At 34.4% G+C, this 14,164-nt stretch overlaps 2 protein-coding genes and 1 long non-coding RNA gene across 3 annotated transcripts; 2 read left to right on the forward strand and 1 right to left on the reverse strand.

The window, feature by feature from the left end:
• The first annotated feature begins 43 nt into the window (after window positions 1-43).
• LOC141481392 (uncharacterized) lies at window positions 44-1,356 on the forward strand. The gene is made up of 2 exons (XM_074172828.1): window positions 44-207; window positions 262-1,356. Exons 1-2 carry the CDS (start codon window positions 189-191, stop codon window positions 1,074-1,076), a joined length of 834 nt encoding a protein of 277 aa, XP_074028929.1. The 5' UTR covers window positions 44-188; the 3' UTR covers window positions 1,077-1,356.
• A 3,906-nt stretch (window positions 1,357-5,262) lies between these two features.
• MED4 (Mediator complex subunit 4) lies at window positions 5,263-9,297 on the forward strand. The gene is made up of 3 exons (XM_023165898.2): window positions 5,263-5,443; window positions 5,496-6,013; window positions 8,989-9,297. The coding sequence occupies exons 1-3, from the start codon at window positions 5,379-5,381 to the stop codon at window positions 9,159-9,161; spliced, it is 756 nt and encodes a 251-aa protein (XP_023021666.1). The 5' UTR covers window positions 5,263-5,378; the 3' UTR covers window positions 9,162-9,297.
• On the reverse strand, window positions 5,818-6,728 carry LOC141481393 (uncharacterized). Its single transcript, XR_012464932.1, has 2 exons — window positions 6,153-6,728; window positions 5,818-6,078 (listed from the first exon to the last, which is right to left on the reverse strand). It is a non-coding gene; the product is annotated as an uncharacterized lncRNA (long non-coding RNA).
• Window positions 9,298-14,164: the final 4,867 nt, after the last annotated feature.

Genomic DNA, 14,164 nt, shown 5'->3' on the forward strand with positions numbered 1-14,164 from the left:
TGGGCATACTCGATCAGAAACCAGTTGGGAACTAATCCGTGATTCTGGACTGTTGGAACGCAACCAAAACCAAACTATCAAATCACATTGTCAAACGTCAGACCGGTTAAACTGAATTTGTGAACTTTAATAAGATTACCTAGGTGTTGAATTGTGATTTTCTGTCGATCAACTAGGAAAATTTGGAAATGAGTGAACAACTAGACGGTAAGATAACAAAAAATTGTAATTTGCCGTAATATAAGTAATTAATAATTTCAGATTTATCAGAATTCATAATTCTGAGAAATATAACAAATAGTGCTTCTTCGCCTCCTTTTCAAGCAGTAACAGTAAATGAGGAAAAGTCGAAAGACCCGCAGATTTATATATGGACACGCTCGTTCACATTAAATTTAATAGAGATTTTTCAAGAAAATCGAAAGAAAGTGGGCACCCTGGAAGTTAAGAGCTTACGAAGGCTATGGCAGTTGTTAGCTGAATTAATGAAGAGTAAATATGGAGTGAACGTAACCCCATCACAGTGTGAAAACAGGTGGAGGGTTCTAGAAAGAAATTATAAAAAATTAATTGACAATAACAACAAGACTGGAAGGGGAAGGATTCACTTCGAATTTGAAAAAGAGATGGAGGAAATATTAGGACACAAAAAAAGTGTAAAACCACTAATGCTGTTATCATCAGAAAGTGTCTGCGGACTGATAGAAACAAACAAAGAGGAAAAACAAGCAGGTGAAGTTTCAATGCAAACTATAGATAACGAAGAAGAATCTATGAACACTTGTCAAGATCAATCTGACAAACAAGGAAACAGCCCAAACCCTCAAACCAAAGAAAAACGCTTCGAAATAAAAAGGCATAAAGTGAAGTTCACTAGAAATGATATTTTAGAAAAAATTAGATGTGATAAACTAAAATATAATACTGAACGATTAAGTATAGAAAAGGAGAAAATATTACTAGAGAAACAAAAATTTGAAGAAAAGAAACGTAAAAATGATCTAATAGAGGAAAGGAATGCTTTAATTAGACGATGTATCGAAAAAAACATTCCTTTCCCCAATGAGAATATATGAATAGATTTTGTAGGGGTTTAGGAAGACTATCTCTCAGTAATGTTAATTTGTTTCCAGGTTCATTCCAATTGTTGGTATTGAAATGTGATTTTGTTTTGAAGTTCCTATGAATTGTATTATGTTCAATGTAGTTATTTATTCTTACTAAGATTGCTGTGAACCTAATTATTTTTCATTCAAGTTAAGAATGTTATATTGTCTTGTTTTGGGATCAATTCCAATTGTTATTATTTTCAATAGTTATTTATTTGTATTGAAGAGTATCTTCATGTGTTAATTCTTACTTAAATAAATAGTGTTCAGTATAGTGGGTTGGTATATTTTTTAATTTCATTAGTAACTTGTGCCAAATAATACGATATTTATTCAATAGATGTTTCTTCAAATAAAACAATCCTTTTCTTAGTGTTACCCATAGAGAATTTTGTCTTTGGTGTTACCCCAGTATACCATAGCCATACACTACAGTGTTTCTACTGTATGGCTATGGTATACCATTGTGTTGTCTTTATTTCAAAGTATATCATACATTAATTGATTTCGAAATAAAACTCCATTGATATCGTCTCTAATTACTTCCTCTTCTTCAATGTCTGGTATATTTACGTTTTCTTCCAATATTGGAATATCGGCTGCACCTAGAGGTTCCCCGGCATCTTCAAAACCATCATCCAGTGCAATGTTATGCAGCACGCAACATGCTCGAATGAAATGAACAATGTTATCTATTTTTCTCAGCTTAATATGGTATAATTGTCTGAATTTTTGTTTGAGTATGCCAAAACAATGCTCTATCACATATCTGTTTGTTGAAATTCTACTATTGAAGGCCTTCTGTGCTCTAGTTAGGTGGCCTCTATCTTTGAATGGAGTTATCAGATGCCGTTGACATGGGTATCCACTGTCTCCCAATATGAAATAATTGTTACCACATTTTTGAGGCAAGGAGTCGGCAAGTGTTGTTCGGAAAACTCTGCTATCGTGAACAGATCCTGGGTATCCTATAAATATATCTCTAATTTTCATTTTATTGTCACAAACAGCTTGCATCTGAAAAGAAAATACAATCAGAAGTGAAAAAATATATTTCTGTTGAAAGTTCTGAAGAACTTTTGGTTTTTTCTTCCCCAATAAACCAGTATAAAAAATATGGCTTCTTAAAAAAATAGAACTATTAATATTAATAACACTCTCAGGGGGATTTTTATATCAGTCACAGACAGTTCATTCATACCCAAATGGGACAAGTATATTTATTGCATGTCTGGCGTTGAATAATGGAAAAGTCACTATAGAAGTTTGTTTAATATTATTTTCGAGAAGGAAAAACTCAAATAATGTCTTCAGAACGATGAAATATTCATATAATTGAATACTGAACTTACGTGTAACGAATAATATTTTTTCCTATTTAAATAAGAATCAGGATCGATTTCGGGTTTATCAATCCGAATATGTGTTCCATCAATAGCCCCAATAACACCTGGGAAGTGTTTTTCATGAAAAAACATCTCAATTTCTCGTTTCTCTTCATGAGATGGCCATGTTATAATTTGGGGAGATAGATTACTTAAAACATGGATAACTCTTTTTATAATACGGAATAAGCTGCTTATAGAAATGTTAAACCGATCTGCAACGTCTCGAAAAGAAGCTGTGGCATGACCAGAGAACCATAAGAAAATTAAAATTTGGCTTGATGCACTGATTTTACCATAAATTCCAGAGTGATGTTTATATGAATCTGCATTTTGGTACTGCTCCACAATTTGAGCCATCAGCCTTCTACTAATTCTGAAATGTTCCATGAATTCTTGATTATATTGTGAAACTGTTTGTTCCAAAAAGTCCTGGTTTTTGGGCCTTGCCCTATTTTCCACCAGCATAATTTCATCGTCGGATGAATCCGTCCATTCATTGAGATCTTCACTGGAACCAGAGCTTGATGATATATCTATCATTCTGACAGATACACTTTTAACCACTGACCACTGTATATAGAAACTTTAGAAACACCTAACCTAAACCTAACCCAAACAAAACCCGCTGTTTTCATACCATCACATTTTGAATTTAGCTCAGCTTTGCCGTAACAAAGCAACTGCGCAGGTCCGTCAGCAGCAATCCGAGAAAAATCTTCGGACTGATCAAGCGGTTGGAAATCAGTTGCAAATCGATCAGAGTTTTAGTTGGAACATGACATTCCTAGTCAGAATTTCGGAATCGACTCTTGTTGGAACGGAATATTTGTTGTGCGCATGCTTCGGACAGTTTATGACCGATCAGATGTGTTGTTGGAACAAACCTATTTATAAGTGACAAGTAATCCTAATTTATGACAAGACAAACCTTCACAGTTTCATTTTTCTTTTATACAGCGTTGCCAATTCAATTTCATTACTTCCGTAAATAATGTATTACTATTGGATATTTATATTACGATGTTACCCTGAAGCACAATCTATTACGTTTTCATAATGGGGAATGTTCCTCCTGACGAAAATCAAGTAGTTTTCATAAAAAGCTCTAAAATAACGCATTTCAAACTTATCGTTTCAAACTTTTTCTTTAAAAAATTATTAAAATACTTAAAAACGAGGAATGAAATAATGCATTCAACATTTAAAGGGATTCGTTTCTATTTCACCATTTGGCAACATTGGTTATAGCTAATAAAGGACAATGAATCGGTTACCTGTATGAGACAAACAAAGATGACATATTTCAGAGGCGCGTGCTGTTCTGTTTACTTATGTTCCGAGTTCCGAGGCATTCTGTGACATATGACATTCTGTGACATATTACATTTTGTGCACCTAACCTATCTTCCTCTATATAAATAAATAACAAAACAACTGTTGTTTATGTGGCTTGTGGAGGTGGCATTGAACTATAATTTATATTTTGCCTTAATTGTTGATTTATAAAGATAATTTTCCTTTTTTAAAGTGGAATATCTAGGTACGTACAAATTATTCCAACTTGATATATCATATCAAGGCGCATATATAATATGTGAATTAGAAACAAATCCCTTTGAAAATTAAAACCCAACATTTGAAACATCAATTTGAATACTTTTCGAAGTGAATTTGAAAAACTCATGAACTAAACTCAACTTTATTTTGTTCAAACTTGCATTTGCGGTAATAACCCAAATTGAGGAACATTCCCCATTTGATTATTCTAATTATTTTTCTAGTGTATTTCTAGTCAGAAAAAGTCAGAAGTTGGACTATGGGCAGACACTATTTGAGATGTAACTTCATGCTGTAGAGAAAATAAGGTAATGGTTCAGCCGTTGATGATGTCGATGTATGCGAACTTTCATTGGCTCTTTTGAGTTTTCACAAGTAATTTATGAAATATATGGAATATTGATTAAGTGTATGGCCTTTTATACAATGGTATGGCGGAATGTCAATTTATTACTCATTTGTCCATTATTTACGACATTTAGTCGGAGAGCCAGTGACGCATGTTTCATGAAGTGTTTGATGCACTCTGAAATTTTGAAGGGCTAGTATCTATGGAATGAGAAGTACGAATACCTGTGGTTGCCTAACCCTGCCCGGGACACCAGGTACTGCGCATAATAAAAAGGTGTGAAAAAATATAAGCCAAAATAAGTGTTTGATTCACAGGCCAACAAACTTTAATCAAAAGATTAGTTAATTTTTAATTATGATTTAAGATGGCAGTCACCTTGGAGAGGGTTTACATATAATTAATTTCCCTCAAAATTTTTATTTTTAACAAAATGAAATGTTCGATTCATTATGAAATTGTAACAGCTACTTAATCAAATATTCAGAAAGTTAATTACAAAAAGCCATACAGTTTTGTTGGGGTTTAATTTCCTCACCTTCTCCCACCTCAAGCTGTAACGGATGGATTTGTGCTGACATTGAAGACCATTGACGATAGTTGTGCTTACCTATTGAATAGACTCTATGCTTACATTGCGAACAAACATATGTGCTTGCTAGAGCGATGTCTTCGTAGTGCATAGACCATTGTTTTCGCCTGTATAATATATCTGGATTATTTTTAGCTCACTGTGCTTGACAAATTCCTGGACAGTAATTTCAACCCAATTGTGGATTGGCCCGCCCCAGGTCCACTTAAGTGTGGCCACATTTGGATTTAACAACAACGATCGTTACCAACTGGCCGGATAGCCTTAGTTGCTAAGGCCATTGAATCGACAAGAAAAAGAATTGTATGTTATTTGTTTATGTTGTATGTATTGTAAAACAGTAGAGAATATTTTGAAAGTTGTTCCTATTATTCAGTCGAAAAATGACTCAAATAAGCACAAAGGAAAAATTGTTATATATAATTGATGATATGGAACTGATATCAAAGTGAGTATTTCATACCTGATGATATATTTTTTTTATGTAAATACCATTTCAGAGAAATAATCGAAAATGCAATTGCCCCAAAAAGTTCAAAACTATCTGGACCCGAGTATGCCCAATTAACCGATCTTTTAGTTGCAAAAGATCAGGAATTAAAGGAAACTCTACAATTGGCAGCTGAGCAAGCTCACATCAACAAAAAATTGGATATCCTAAAGGCGGAAGTGGAACGTCAAGATCAAGATATAAACCATCTTCAAAAACAATTGAAAGAAGCTGAACAAATTCTCTCCACGGCTATATACCAAGCAAATCAAAAATTACAATCTATTGCTCGAGCAAATCGCAAACCTGTATCGTCAGAAGAGCTCATAAAATTTGCTCACAGAATTAGTGCCTCAAATGCCATTTGCGCTCCTCTCACTTGGCAACAAGGCGATCCACGAAGACCATATCCTACAGATATTGAAATGAGATTAGGCTTGCTTGGCAGGCTTGGTGACCCCATGAATGGTCATTTGATGGCCCAACAAAATAATATGTCTGATTTGCATAGACCTGGTCATCCAGGCGGTGAGTATCTAACTTGGATTAGTTCATTTTAATAGATTTTCATCATCCTTTTCACCTTTTACCACCTAAAAAATTATTTGTAATGGAAAATATATCTTTAAATCGCCCCCTATAAGTTACTGTGTAAACAAAGACCTACAGATACTTATCTTAACGTTTCGGAGGCCAAAATCTACCTCTGTCTTCAGAATAGAAAAAGTCAAATAACTTGCAGTTTTTTCATTTAATTCGTTTTATATTTGAATTTTCGCGACAGATGTCAAAGAAGTTTCAAACAATGGAAAACAAGGATGACAATGATTTTTACTTGAAACTTAAGGGGATTGCATCAAAATATTTGTTTTTTAATATAGAATTAGCATTGGTATACAGGGTGGTAATAATCTTACTTCACTTCTGCAATCAGTTAGATCTTCAGATTCTCTAGCATTATTTCTGTAAGTCAAATTTGTTTTACTCACCTAGACCCACTTCTATGTAGATCTATGAATGTGTGACATAAATAATTCAATTGAGATCTACGAATTCAACTTCTGTTAAAAGTGGTTTTTGCAATGTGGGTAACATTTTTACTTGTATAGAGTTTTCAGGGACTCTGAAAAAATTGTTTAGTAAATAAGTTTCTGGTTGAAACTATGCAAATTGATAGATATTTAAATTTTTTAATGTATGGACTCCTGTTTTACTACGCAAGGGTCTACATTTGGTTTCCATAATGATAATGCTGCATGTCTTGATCGTTTGTTGAGTTCACCTTCCGAATGAGAATTATTTATCTCAAACATTGGTTAGGCATGCTTTTGGTGGAAAGGGGCTGACTGCTAATTGTGAACTAGGTTAATTTCTGTTCTGAAGATTTAGATTACATTTTACTTCATTTAAGTAAGAATATTGTTGCTTTGATTTGTGAACTCCAAGTTTTATCAAGTTTCTTGTTCTACGTTGACATATTCTTAAAAATTTAAGATTGGATAACAACTAACATTTATCTCTGACTTTTAGCCAAGTTTTATCTTTTCAAGCATATATTTTAGTTTTTTGTCAAACTCATATGCCTCTAATTCAACAATATTCCTGTAAAGGTATCAATTTACAACCAAGTATTTTTATATTGTAAAAAGCTATACCTTTGTAACGGGTGATTTTTTAAGAGGTATAGGATTTGCTTTTCAAAACAACAGAAAAAATTTGAAAAAATTGATGAAATCCTTATTGGAATCGATAGAACGATCAATAAAATTTGATGTTTGAAGATGATTTCATGCAAATGTCCGCGGCTCCGCTTTAGATGGCTGTTGCGCAAGGTCCAATTTTGGCACACTCTCTCTAACATATCAACCGGTATTTCTCATATGAATGCTTCAATATTGGCTTCCAGAGCGTCAGTCGTTGCTGGTTTCTCCTTGTAGACATAAGCCTTAACATGACCCCACAAGAAATAATCCAAAGGCGTGAGATAAACTGTTCACCGAAGGCGTCTTTGAAGAAGTACGGCATCGATGATGCCACCGACCCATAATCCACACTAAACAGTGACTTTTTCGAGATGCATCGGTAGCTCTTGCGATGCTTGTGGCTGGTCTTCACTCCAGATGCGGCAATTTTGCTTGTTAACATATCCATTCAACCAGAAATGAGCCTCGTCGCTGAACACAATTTATCGATATAAATGTGGATCTTCCTCCAACTTTGCCAGCGCCCATTCACCAAATGTTAGACGTTGTGGGAGGTCGTGAGGCTTCAATTCTTGCACCAATTGTATCTTATAAGGTTTTACACCCAAATCTTTCGCAAAATTTTCCACGTAGTGGAGTAAAAGAGGCCCAATTGCTCCGAACGGCGGCGAATCGACATTTCACGGTCATCACGAATACTGGCGGATACAGCCGCAATATTTTCTTCGGTCCTCACTCTACGTATGCGTGTTGGTGGCCTAATGTCCAATAATGTAAACTGGTTTGTTTGAAGGTGGTTGACAATGTTTCGCGGTGTATTTAATTGGATCGGACTTCCATTGTCTAATATAATATCACCCGAATACGATTGTGGATACTAACAATCGAAACGTCGTGACGTAACTTGGTTTTATTTATTTTTTATTTTTTGGTTGTAGCTTGTATGTTATTTCTTTGTAATTTCAGTTTTTTATTTAATAAAATTATTTTTGGTTAATCTTTTTAATTTTTTTCAGGGATTTCAAATCAATTTATATTAAATTAGACAATGGAAGTCCGAACTGATGAAATGTAAACTGGGTTCGAAATTTTGTCACAAGCTTCCGAATAGCTCCTTCAGTAGACCGACGAAACTGCCCATAAATTGGAAGAAGTGCACGATGCACTTTTTTTCTCCGAGCATGAATTTTGATAATGAAATTCAATCATTTGTAAGCGTTGTTCATTCGTAAGTCGATTCATGTTAAATTATAGACCAAACTGAAAAAGTTTGACAATGACACAAGACACGATTTACGCGTGATGTGTTAAAAACAGTGTTGGCAAAAAGATACCAGCAAAAAAATCACTCATCAGCTGGAGTATTTTTAGCAATATTTACTTCAACATGTCAATCATTGACTATTAACCTAACCTTGGTATGGTATAAATTTAGTTTTGATGACCTCTTCTTGAGCCTCATCAATAGGTAGAACCAGAACCTCTGGAAACACAAATTATTTTTTCTATATACCAGGACTATATTGAAAATATAAATAATACTGAGTTAGTCGTGAGGAATTTGTGAAGAACATCTCCTGAGGGTGACAACTTGATTCCCCGAGATAGGCCTTGAAAATAATAATGAGTATCAACATACTTATTTTACACATTAGTAATTTGTTGGGAAGACTATGCATTTAGACAAATTTCCTTTTATTGAAAATTAATATATGTATTGTAAATTCACTGTCATAATATTAATACTAGTATTTATTTTTCATCGATAATTTTTAATGCAATGACAATTTTTTTTTATAGAAATACCTGCAGCACAACAAAACCAGTTTGCTTGGCATCCGTCAGGGGAAATGCATATAAGTGTTGGCCAAGGTACTGTTCCTATGGATACTAGGAATCATAAGCAAGAAAATGAAGATGTGGAGGTGATGTCTACTGATTCTAGTAGTAGTTCTTCCAGTGATTCTCAATAGCCCTATGAGATCAAAATTTTAGCTTAAATTGTTTATATTGTTTATATTAAACTGGTATCTTAACTTTTTTTCCTTGAGGAACATATCTAGTTTTACAATGAAATTTGTATTACATAATAGAGTGAAGTACCTTCTATTACCTACAGGTAATTACCTATTGCCTTCCTAGTGCCTTCTATTATCTACAGGTAATAGAAGGCACCTCCTAGTCATTGTTCTAGAATTTCTGGCATCAAATGGAGTTTTGTTTTTGGAAGTCAGTAATCTGATATTGAGTTTTTTGGAAAGATATTCAATTTCGGAGACCAAAAAAGTCTAGTGTCTAATGTTTTGGAAAGTCTGGAAATAGCGTGTTGCATGAGAACTATTAACTGCAACAAAGGTTCTATTCCAAACAGCCTATTAAACTTTGCGGGAACCTTCACGAGAAAATTTCTCGGCAATTTCTACCTGAAGTAATTGACGTGTGCTCAAAATGAAAGTACCCTGTAAATATAAATATATAAAGGTTTAGAATTCGAATCACTGAAATAATTGAAAATTAAGTGTGAAAAGAAACATTTTGAATTATATATTCTCGAACTTCACAAGAAAAAATTGACTATAGGTTTTGATCACTTCAAATAAGAAAATTGTAATTCTGGGGATTTCAACGTCAACTTCGCTAATGAAACAGAAAATGCTCAATATCTGTTGTACCTGTCTGACTTAACTGGCAAACAAAATATTTTACTAGGGTATCAAATATTTCTGCTTCGAAAATAAACATTTTCACGAACATTGATGAAGCACAGAGTTCAGCTAATACTTATTGGATTATCAGATAATAAATATACAAGTTTTCAATATAAAAATAGTTGCACTTCTGTTGGAAATGTTGTACAAATGAGTCATCCAGTATTAAATGCAAATAATATTAATAACTACAAACTATTGCTTAACTGTAATTGGAAAGAATTTCAATAATACTGATGTGATGTGCAGAACCTTGTGAAACAACACTATTAACAGCTATGAAGCAGTCTACCCATCAGAGAATTGAAATTTGAAAAATCAAAAATGGAAATCATTGAATCCATCAAAGAATTCACAAATTAGTTGGTTATGCTGGATGAAATCATTAAAAATTACCGTCAACCGGGGTTATATAGGACGATATTTTTAATTATCTGTCTGTATTTCTTTTATTATACGAAATTAACGCTAACAAATGCATTCCATAATAAGAAGTTAACCTAGTAAACATATTTACCTAAAAAATATTTTAAAAATTGTCACGATTATATTTATTTATTTTTTTAAATTGCATCCGATATAACCCCGGTTTTGGGGGAATATCGGACGATTCCATTTTTAAATTGAAAAAGAACTTGTTGAGCCTGGTATCCGGTATAGGTTTGGTTAAAAACCATTATCGGACAATTAAAAAAAAATTGACCATGTAGGATACAGGATACAGGGTGATGTAGAAAAAATAAAAGTAAAAATCGATATAATGGAAATAAACGTCTTTATTCATAAAACAAAATCTTTTAGGAACGTCAAAAAATAAAACAGAAAAACTTCAAACATTAGATAAAAAACGAAAAATAACATTCTGAAAACGCAAATAGGTAGGTATACCTACTTGATCCCTTAACTCTGTAACTGCAGACCTTCAAACACAAAAATACCGCGATGGATTTTAGGCGCAGTTAAAACACACTGGATCTGTTTAAGTTTGATCTTGATCTTGTCTTCAACGTCCGGAAAAACAAAGGAATCTTTGTGACCCTTATAGGATCTGAGGCAATTCACATCAATATACCTTCTTGCAATCTTTTCAATTTGCGATTTCTTGCGTCGTTTCTTTCTTGGTCCCTTCATTGTACAAAAACTTAACTATAGCAAAACAGCCTTCTTGTAATGTATCACAAGTTACTGGAAGTTTAACGTTAGGTACTTCCAACGAGGATTCATCGTCCGGCACTTTAGACGAGGAGTCGTCGTTAACACTATCGTTTTCTAAAAAGATCGCAGAGTTTGTAGTATCATTATTGGCATTTTGTTGAGATGTTGATGCGTTTTCATCAATGATATCTACTTGAGAAATAGATACCGTTTACGTACCACCATTCACTTCGCATAGGTCTTCAAGACCCACCGATTTGCCAGCGGGGACGTTAATCTTCGACTTACGTTTGGGTCTAGTCGTGGTTTGATCCAAAGGAACAGCAATCGCGTTCATCACTTCTGTAAATAACGCTCTCATTGCATCATCTGTGCCTCCTGCTGGTTGTTTCCGAATACTTTTCAAAACTTGTTCTGGATCGAATGGGATTATGCCGGATGCTCGGAAACCAGACCGTATATTATACGAAATGCTATCTTTCGATTTTTCCAGAAGCTTCTTCAGCAGCGAAGGAAATACAGATTTTGGCACAACTCCTTTATGGGTCCGTTTCCATTCGGTCAGAATTTCTCGCCACACCCGTTTTAGAGGTGCAAAACTGCAACGTCCTGGGACTGACATAAGTGTGTCGAATTCTTCGGCAAAAAAACAAACCGAATATTGTTTTCTGTGCAACTTTTGATAATGCGGTAGGAAAGATGGTTTGCCAGGTTGTTGCAAATAGGAACCTTCTTGCCCTCCTTTCGTCGCAGATAGGGAAGGGCTGTTTTGAGGAACCAGTCCTCAAAACATTGAATATCGAACCATCCACTTAGTGTTCTGTTATATTGCGTGTTTTTGTGACCACCTTCTATCCAGTCTGGGTAGAGGTTTGCACTTTTGTACACAACGTATGGAGGTAAACAAGTGCCATCTCCAGCCGCAGCAAACATAACAGACGTTGACATCTTAGAAAAATCCATTATCCTTCGCGCATGCTTCTCTCCACGAGAAATAAAAACTAGTTTTTTACCGGGATCATCTGATAGGTTTGTTTCATCTATATTAACAATATTTTCAGGTGAAACCCCCTAGATTGTCTCGTTCAAGTGCTTAAAGTATTCTTTAATCGTGTCTTCTGTGATTTCAGCTTTCACTCGTTTAATATTTTCACAATTACGGAGTGATAACTCCTTGTGTCGCCCCATAAAGTGTTCAATTCAGTCATCACCAGGTCTATTATCGTTAAAACATTGTATATTTACGCCCTTACTGTTCAAATGATGGCGCACGAAGTCCTTGATTGTTTGCCTCTCAAAAGGATATTCGAATTTTCCTGCAGTAGTCATGGCATCTACTATCCAACGCTCTTCAGTCACTGACAAAATTGGGGGCCTCCCGAGTTTGTCAGAATGCTCACCTCTGTAAATATCGTAAAGGGTGCTTTTTGGTACCCCGTGCATTTCTGCTGCTTGTTTGAATGAATATCCACCATCTAATACGGTCTTCAATGCTCTTTCCATGCTTTCTTGGAAATAATTGCGCCGATAAGGCGTTCCCAGCTTATGAAGGTGTTTTCGTGGCATATCCGATATTACCCCTGAAAAACACACTTTCAGGGTCTTTATAAGATTAAAAACAAATATTAATCCCATTGCACCATGTACCTATCATGCACAGGGTTCACACGCCAGAGGACACTATTTGGCTGTCTCAATTAAAAAAAAAAGTGACTACTAATTAATTTTTTGTGAGCTTACCTTGATTTTCTGATCGATCGCGAAACACATGTACGACGTACGACTGGTAGGTTATCCGTTAATCTAGGGATATTTTTTTTAGTAACCGAATTGTCACCCAACATCTGTAGCGCGCTCAATTTGAAATACAACCACATCGTCCAATATAACCCCTGCCATCCGATATAACCCCGGTTGACGGTACCACTCTTTGAGGGAAATTAGGAAACGTTATAGATTAGCAATTCAAAATGAAAAATATCACATAACTCAAGGCTGGCTAATCATAAAAGCAAGAAATGACATTGTCACTCATAAATTCCAAAATGTCTCTCCTTCTAGCCTCCAAATTTTGCCATATGACAACTTCAACGAATACTTTTTGTAACATTGGCAAGAATATTTTTCGAAAGTTTGGTTCTAACAACGATACATATGCTATATTAGAAAAAAACCACACAATACATATATCACATCAATTCAGAATAACAGTGTAACTTTTTTTTACCCAAACTTGGTAACAGAATTAGAATCAAGTACTCTGATACACAGACAAAGCACATCAATTGAAGTCAAAAGATAATATGGAAAAAGCACAGATTGTATTAAATTTATTCAGCATAAAAACGCTTCAGTAAGCTATTGTACCTAAAGCAAAACATGTGTTGCGATTGTTTGCAATTTTTAAACACAATAAAGTGTCATTTGAAAACATGCATCTACTTTTTGTTTTTATGTTATTTTCTCTTTCTAAGAATCTAAATTACTGTACTATTATCTTCACTCACTCAGTTCATTAGATAAAATGATATTCTGAATTTTGAACGTGGCTTCTTGAAAATTTGTTTTATTTAAAGATTTTTTAAATTCATATCATGAATTTAAAAAATCGAGGAAAGACACGCTTCATGTCGTGTCTTTCCTCGATACTATGGTATCGTTGTCTTTCCTTGATAGGCTAGTATCAAGGAAGTGGTCATAATGAAATCTCAATTTAAATTTGTGATCTCATAATTATAATTTTGGCAACTTCGCTAGATGCCAAAAAGTTGTTATTGAATGAAACTGGCCTCAGAGTAACACAAGACAATAGAGGGGCTTTTTCCATCCTTACATTGAAGGCAGCATAACTTTGTTTACGAGAAGTAAGTTGGACCATAAACAGTGGCGGTTGGTTTAGTTGATAATCGGAGGGATATTATATATTTATAAAATAAATCATTTCAGGTGAAAATGTATTCTGTTCAAATAGTTCTTACAGAAAATCTGATTTATTATCAATGATTATGGAAATGGGACCAGTTTTTCTACCACCTACTATATTTTTATTTATGTATGGCTTACTTATGATGTACTGTTTGGAACCGTTGGTGTAGTAATTAATATTATTGGAG

The sequence above is a fragment of the Leptinotarsa decemlineata genome, unplaced genomic scaffold (assembly GCF_025532065.1).
Source record: "Leptinotarsa decemlineata unplaced genomic scaffold, Ldec_3_MD MMD2_tig00000199_RagTag_RagTag, whole genome shotgun sequence".
Classification (NCBI taxonomy): domain Eukaryota; kingdom Metazoa; phylum Arthropoda; class Insecta; order Coleoptera; family Chrysomelidae; genus Leptinotarsa; species Leptinotarsa decemlineata.